Below are 7,765 nucleotides of genomic sequence, written 5' to 3'. Positions count from 1 at the left end.
AGTATCGTCTTACGAAAGAGTATGAATCAGCACTAGGAGCATCTCCACCGGTCGTGAGTAAAACTAAATTTTACCCCTTTTCTGTCAATATTTAATCATAGTTTTAGTTTTGTACAGCTCCACCGGTTTGAGTAAATGCTGAGCAAATTGCTCCATTTTTTACGCAGATCAAAGTTTTGCACAAGTTTGCCAACGGAGGAGGCTTTGAGTAAAAGGTTGAGTACATGTAAATGTCGACCGACCAGTAGTAGGGCCAAGTCAAGCGTTCTAAGCAGCGCAAGCGTCACAGACCGCAGTGTCGCCCTTGCTACGTCATCCCTGGGTCTTCCTCAACGTGCTGCCGGGCCCTTTATAGGGCTATACAGCTGTGCGCCGTCGCCATGGCTGGCGCCGAACCAAGAGCTATAACGCGCTTGCTGCGAGTCTCAATTGCCGGTGGAGCTGCGCACTGTCTTTAGCACGGTTGTGCCGTTGTAGGCACGGATCTTAGGGCAATTTGCTTTTAGTTTTACTCAGCACCGGTGGAGATGCCCTAATAAGTAGTGCGCATATGGAGGAATTAAGTAATTCAAGTAGATTGAAGCATTTTTGTAAAAGTCTAAGTAGGTGAATGCATCAACTTGCAAGTAGATTGCCACAGTCAAAAATAACGTTTTATCAGAACTTGAAAACGCGATAAGAATTAAGGACAGGGTAAGATATGAAGATGATGGAGGACGAGCAAAAGGAACATCAGCGATAACAAAATAAGTAGGTGCCTCATTATTGAAAACATCATGGTGCCAACTGCCCCCTGTGCAACACCAACTGGGTTGTCTCAAGTCTGCGGCAGCTCGTTGGCAAGCGTGCGTGCCTGGAAAAGCGGTACCCGATCCTAAAGGCTCAGCGACTGGAAAAGGCCCGAGGCTACAAGCGCGAGTACGATAAGCTGTACCACCGCGCTCGCCGTGACGCGCTTAACGAGCTTGACCTGCGTATCATCACTACAGCCGCAGGTGACGTGACCACGACTGTTGTTGAGTCGCTCGTCCTGTCTGTGCCTGGGGACATTGAGTTAGGGGGTTCAACAACAGCTCAGAGCTCACCTCCCCGCTCTGCTCGACGACGTCGTGTTTTCTCGGCACCAGCTCCCCCAACGGTGATCGACATTACGGGGGAGGAGGACCAAGACGAGGACCTATCAACTTGCGCCATTTGCTAGTACGCGCCAGTGGCGCCGGTCACCCCGCGCTCATGCTGACATGCCATGTGTGCCGAGTGCATGTCAATGTACGTGGCGAGAAGCATTCAGGCCGAAAATGTAGCTAACTGCCCTACGTGTAGAGTTCCCATTCGGATGTAGCCATCCGGCTAGCCATACAGCTTTATTTTCTTCATTTTTGAGTAATTAAAAATATTTTTTTCACTTTATTTTGATGAAATGGTCTAAGCAGCAAATGATAATAAATTTGTTGTATATACTTCTTTCATTTACATTGCGTCAGTATCAATAATAGCGCACAAGAACGAGTTGTATTACTGGGAAGTAAAGTCGTACGATCGTGCGAATTGTTGCTATGGAATACCAATTTTCGTCAAGTCACAGTAAGCATCAAAGTAACACATTCGTACGATATTACAGATATAATATCTTTCACTTAAGTTTATCCTTGCAGTATATTATCTATCCTTGAACTATCACGTGTATAATACTTTCCTTCGATCCAAGTTCTATTAAAGGTAAATAAGAATTTTATGATATCATTTTCGTACGAGAAGAATTTTAAGAAAACCAAGGTCCGTTCTCGACGTATTGACACTAACAATTCGAAATGTAATTTTTGCTTTGTTATGCTTTTGCAAAGACTTACGACTCTACTGCATACGTCTTGCAGCTCTAGTATTATTGAGTCATAGCAATGGCAGGCGACGCCGCAGAACCTGGTCGTGCAGACCTGCGTTTGTTCTTCGGCTTTGGACCCGGCTTCATGCCACGCTTCCCTAAGTCAGCTTCAGTGACGATGACTTCAGGTACTAGCAGTTGAAGATCCTGAGCGATGGTCGCCGAGCGGACGGTCGGGACAAACTGGTAGTAATATGTCCACCGCGCGACCGACACGGTGTGTTCCTTCCAGGCGAAAAGCTCGCTCACGTGCATTCCGTGATGAATTGCAGCTTTGACTGCATGGACACACGGGAACATCAGGTCTTGCCAGCGTCGGCACGTTGCATTCCTTCTCGATCAAGTTCACGGTTCGCCACAGATGGGCGTGGTCCGGTCTGCTGCTGATGTCCGTGAATCGCACCATGTACTGGCCATCAAGGCACGGCAAAATCTGCAGGGTTTTCGCAAGAGCCATGATCCCGTCGAGCTTCTTCTTGTAGGTGGGAAGGAGAAAGTCCGAGAAGGCTGCAGGGGTGGTCCTCATCACGTCAATTTCGCAATCGTCGTACGGCTCACCTTGGGAGGTGCTTGCGTGTCCTGCGTTGCTACCTGGACCCTTCTGTCGCGAGGAGGTGCGGCGCCTTTCGGCGAACAGCTCAACCACCTTGACGAAGTATTGCTCGAAAGCTTCCAAGGGGTAGGACGACCGCACTGCATTGCCCAACCAACTGTTCGCTGCCTCGGACAGGTTGGAAGTGACCTCGTCATAAGAGGGTTGGTTGTACTTCTCGTTGAACGCGTATGTCACCCAGTGCGACTTGTCAATTCCAGCGAGATACTCCACAGCCAAAGGGCGAGTCTCCGAGAGTTTTGAGCTGTAAAACTTGTAGTCGTTCTCGCATTCGCTACGTGCCATCTGAAACACAAGTGACTGTTCTGCCGGCGTCAGCGCGGAGCCCTTCTTCTCGATGTTGGTGATAATGTGCCCAACGCAAAATCGATGTCCGGAATCCGGATACAACTCCGTCACAGACGCCAGGAGACCCTTCTGTATGTCCGATACGAACACAGGTTTCCACGCCGAGACGTCTTGAAGCGCGTCTTTCATGTTCTACAGGAACCAGCTCCAATGCGTAATCCTCTTGATCGACAATAGCGAGTCCGAAAACTAGGATGTGGCTGTGGTGTAGCGGGATCGGCCAAAATCTGGTGAAGATCGAATGTATTGGCGTGACGCGGGGATAGGTTGTGGAACAGCGCGGGAATCTTCGATCTGCGTCCGAGTATACGCTCCGATCGAGGGTTGTTCGCTCCGATCGGTCGGCCTGGAGTCGATCCACGGCCTGTAGTTGCCTTTCCGGGTGTGTTCCTTCCTTTCGTGAGTTGCTTGCCGCTTCCTATAGCGGGATCGAGGTTGATCGAGAGGAGAAACGATCGCCGGCCAAGCAGTATCCGGTCGATCGAGGGTTCGCACACAAGAAATAGATCGCTAGAGTAGGTCAAGCTGGCCAATGTATTAATCCAGTCTTAACCGTACCACTAGCTCATGTCGATGCTTGCCGAGGCCAATGTAGTTCCAGGGACTTGACGACTTGAGGGACTTGTGCTCTTCGGTGCAAATTCTGCTCTGATTTATGTTTAGCTGGTGTCTCGCTACCACTACCATCTCACCTACCATCCTACAACTAAACAACTACTGGATTCTTGTCCTGGCTTCGCCCCCATGTGCTCCCCATCTTGGCTGATCGACGATCGACGATCGACGATCCACAGCTCTCGATCACGATCAGTCCACTTCGGTCTTCAGCCGTCCCACTCTACGATGTCGCTCGTTGATCTTGCCCTCGTGCATGACGTCCTTCGCTTTCGACATGCGCCCTTCGCACGGCGCCTCTTCGATCGGTGTGGGACGAGGCATCACCACTCTCCATGTGTCGATCAGCTTTGATCTACCTGGTTCCACACCCCGCCTACGTGCGAGTATCATCCCGGTGCCTCGATCGCTCGTCGAATCTCCTCGATCTCCGCAATCCCAGTCTTGTTCAGGTCGCCCTTCTCTCGATCATTGATCCCCTTGATTTTTTGGTCGATCGTTTATGCCGCCTTTCTCAGAGAACAAATCTTGTTCTCGCGCTTCTCCACATGGCCTTTTAGGTCCTTCGTGGTCGCCAACAGAAACACTCCGCGCTTGTTCATATCACCCTTGAGATGTGTTCCGTCCAGGCCGATGACGTGTCGGCAGTGTACTTGAAGGCATGCCCCTAGAAAAACGCAAGCCCTTCTGAACATGTCATTCTCGCGCCTGCCAAACCCGTAGCTTGTCTTGGAGTTCGCATCACTCACCATGGCTAGATATCCCTCCAGCTTCTGGTAACTCCCGACGACGTCGTCGCGCAGCGATTCGAGAAGATCCCGCTTGATCTTGGATGCCGCAGTTCGGCTCGTTATCATCCCCTTAGTCATCAAAAAGTCGATGATAGCCCGCCCTGTGCCCGAGGCCCACGTTCCGCTGTAAGAGGGGAGCAACTCACGCTCAACGACGCCCCTCATCACTCGGTAGGGCACATCGCGAAGTCGCTGACGAGAGGTATCTCCTGCGAGACCGCCTTCAACAAAGGTATCGCCCTGAAAACCGCCGTGTCTGAAGTGGTCATGGGCCAGACCCATCCTTGTTATCTTCCAGTTGTTGCGGATCCCGTACACCGTAATGAAAAATGGGCAGTTGGCAGTGCTGCCTGGAATGAGCTGCTGCTGCCCTTTCACCGCCTTGCAAGTGTACTTGGCGTTTCCTTCTTGACGACGAGAGTGATAGCTGTTGTTGGCCACGCGAATGGAAAAGCCACGGGCTCGAGCAAACTCGCGACAGCGTTGCAGCAGAGCCTTTTTCGACTCAAGCGTCACAGACGCAACGTTGTTCCCATGGTCGGAAACTACGCCTTAAGAAGAGGGGTCGAGGGGATCCAAGCCGACATCTAGCTCAGGTCGTAGCATGCGCATCTCGATGAGCTCGGCGATGTCCGCTTCTTCGACATGATCATGGGCGAAGACATTGTCCGGGTGACCGAAACAGGAGAGGTGGTAGAGGTGCTGAGGCGTGTAGTTGGGTGGGTATCCGACAAAAAGACGAATGAGCCCTGCAGTGAAAACTCGCGAGCTAAGAGAACACGGGCTAAACGAGGTGGTTATGAAACTCCTACAGACATGTGTTGCTAAGCTCCGGCCCAAGATACTGAAAAAAAGTATGAACGTCCGTTTCAAAATGTACGACAAGAAGCTCAGAATACCGCGAAGTGAGATGCTCGGAATGCCCGTCCGTTTTAAAACTTACGAGTCGTAAGTTATTGCTGTCGTTCGTTACAATAAACGTAAGAGTACTTAACAGAGGCGTGGCCTGCTCAGAATGCCCGTCCGTTTTAAAACTTACGAGTCGTAGGTTGTTGCTTTCAGACTTTTCAACAAACCCAACTGTACTTATCAGACGCGCGGCCGACGAAGTTTTAATACAGAACCAAGTGCGTTAGTTTGGTCTGCGTGCATACATTTCTACGAAGCGATGATGTAAACTTACACATTAGCATTACGACACTCTTACTCTAAAAAGGTAATTTCGTACGATATTACTTGGCCCTGGAAAACAGTTATTTTTGCCCATAAAATTAACGTTCAATTCGGATATGATAAAACGTTATTTTTGACTGTGGCAATCTACTTGCAAATTGATGCATTCACCTACTTAGACTTTTACAAAAAGGCTTCAATCTACTTGAAACTTAATTCCTCGCGCGTATGTCATCTCCTGCATGATTTAGCACATCCAGCATGGATTAGCATCCTTTTGGCACTTTCCGAAAGTGCCATTTCCGAGCCAAGCTGGCTTCGAAACACGACTTCAAAGCCACTATGATTTACCACTAAGTACGATCACTATCTAGTGCACTAATTAGGAGGGAAAACCGGTTGCAAAGCACAATATCATAGAGCACACTTTCGATTATCCAATGAAAGCCATATAATTCACACTTGAAATAAGACATTCAATCTCGGAGCCTGATAGCCGCGCTCGTTGCGTTACGCCATTTTGAATGGCGCGAACAGGTAGAACGCGCTTAAAAAGTGAAGGTGACGCGCGGCCAAAGCAGTACGAGCGCTCGTTGCGATTACTTAAGTACGTACGAGTTCAAGCTGTGTGTGCTTCGATTCCTAGACACTGCACCGATGGCAAAAACGGTAGCTAACGGAAAACGCCAATTTGTATACCGCATACTATTGAATTGAACACTTGTCAAATCTAGAAAGATATACAAATAGGAGGGGGGTTATACTACCAAAGTAGCTCCGACGCATTCAAGTCTGAAATATTGTGTGTAGAGCTAGCTACGTTCTGCAAAACCTCTTTGATGGCATCCTGCCAACGTATGTACCAGTCTTCAAACCATGGAGACATCCATAGATTGCGCAGAGTTGGTTCACAACGTCTCTCATGCCGTTAGATGCAAGCAGAACTTAGACCAACAACCAAAACCATTTTTCTTTGGGTACCTTACGGTAATTTTGCGTAAAGTTACACAAAATGCAAACAGTACCGAATACAAGTGTCAGTTTTTAAACTGTGGTCTTTAAAAAGATAAAAAATAACCGGATCTTGCTTGCCGTATTTGACAAAGTAATACTTACACGGAAAATAAAGGGTGATTTTCAATTTTAAGACATCTCTTAGCCAATCAAAAGATGTTTACATGCTAAACTTCACATAAATTTCAAGAAAATTATAAGTACTCAACGTTCTATACGGTTTGGTTGAGGTATACAAATTGGCGTAGGTACAATAGCTTTGTATACTGAGCACATTCAATCAGATTTGAGAGGAGGTATTCAATTCGGGAAGGGTACGCTATTTGGCGCTATCCGTTAAGTATTTTCCTGACGGGAAGGTGATTCCCTTCATTTCATTTTCATCCGGGCTTCAGGAACAAACTTTGCCAGGAGGTCTTTCACCGTCTTGGCCGCGATAGTTTCCGCCAGATCGACGGTCACTCCAGGAATCTCGTACACGTCCATGATCTTCGTGAATATTAACCCTATCGTTAACGCCATACATTTCTGTTTGAAGGGACACCATACAAACTTTAAGTAAAACGGGGTAAAATGATGCATGAGGTATCATTTTGCTGTATTAGGGTTTGCGAGGCCAACTGATCAAAAGTATACGTGATGGGAGGTTTGAAGCGACCTTTCGATCAAAAAGATACGTGAGGCATCATTTTACTGCTTCTCTGTGATTCGCTGCGAATCGACAAAAGTATCAGTGGAAGCAGTACCGTGAGAACAGCACCCTAACAAAACTTTAGTAAGAGCGGTACCGTGGATCACAGCGCCATCTTGTGGATTATGTGGGGCTTTTCCTAGTTGTGAAGCGGCGGCGCCGTGGTCTCCGATGCGACGCTGGCGAATATGGCGGCTGTCCTGGACCTGGCCGGAGCGTCTCCGACGGCGGCGACAAGCACGCGATGACTGCGGGCATCTCGGGCAGCAAGCACAACGGCGGCCGCAGCGCCACCGTGTGTGCCGTCAACAGCATGGTCTCGGAGGCTTCCGCGGCGACCGTGGCCGTGTTGGATGTGATCGGGGGCGTCTCCGCTGGCATGGTCACGAACGCGACGGTGGCATTCGGCTCGGGCAGCGAGCGCAACGACAGCGGCAGTCCGCACGCAGGTTGCCGCCGGTAGTAGCGTCAGCGGCGTCGCCAGCGACATCGACAGCAGGGTCTCGGACACGATGGAGGTGACCGTGGCCTTGGGGGATGCGGTCAGAGCTACGATGTTCGTGCAAGACGTTGATGTAGATGTGCACAATGGCTGATATATGTTATTGGCTCTACAGGTAATGAACAATGGGATGAAC

General features: G+C 49.3%; 1 protein-coding gene across 1 annotated transcript; it reads left to right on the top strand.

Annotated features, from left to right (window-relative positions):
* Positions 1–7,371: 7,371 nt before the first annotated feature.
* PHYSODRAFT_342636 (hypothetical protein) lies at positions 7,372–7,723 on the top strand (the record flags this gene model as incomplete). The annotated part of the gene is made up of 2 exons (XM_009541114.1): positions 7,372–7,586; positions 7,612–7,723. The coding sequence occupies 2 exons, from the start codon at positions 7,372–7,374 to the stop codon at positions 7,721–7,723; spliced, it is 327 nt and encodes a 108-aa protein (XP_009539409.1).
* Between the last annotated feature and the right edge of the window lie 42 nt (positions 7,724–7,765).

The sequence above is a fragment of the Phytophthora sojae genome (genome assembly GCF_000149755.1).
Source record: "Phytophthora sojae unplaced genomic scaffold PHYSOscaffold_18, whole genome shotgun sequence".
NCBI classification, from domain to species: Eukaryota; Oomycota; class Peronosporomycetes; order Peronosporales; family Peronosporaceae; genus Phytophthora; species Phytophthora sojae.
Note: the sequence above shows the minus strand (reverse complement) of the source record. Positions and strands in the feature narration are given on the sequence as shown.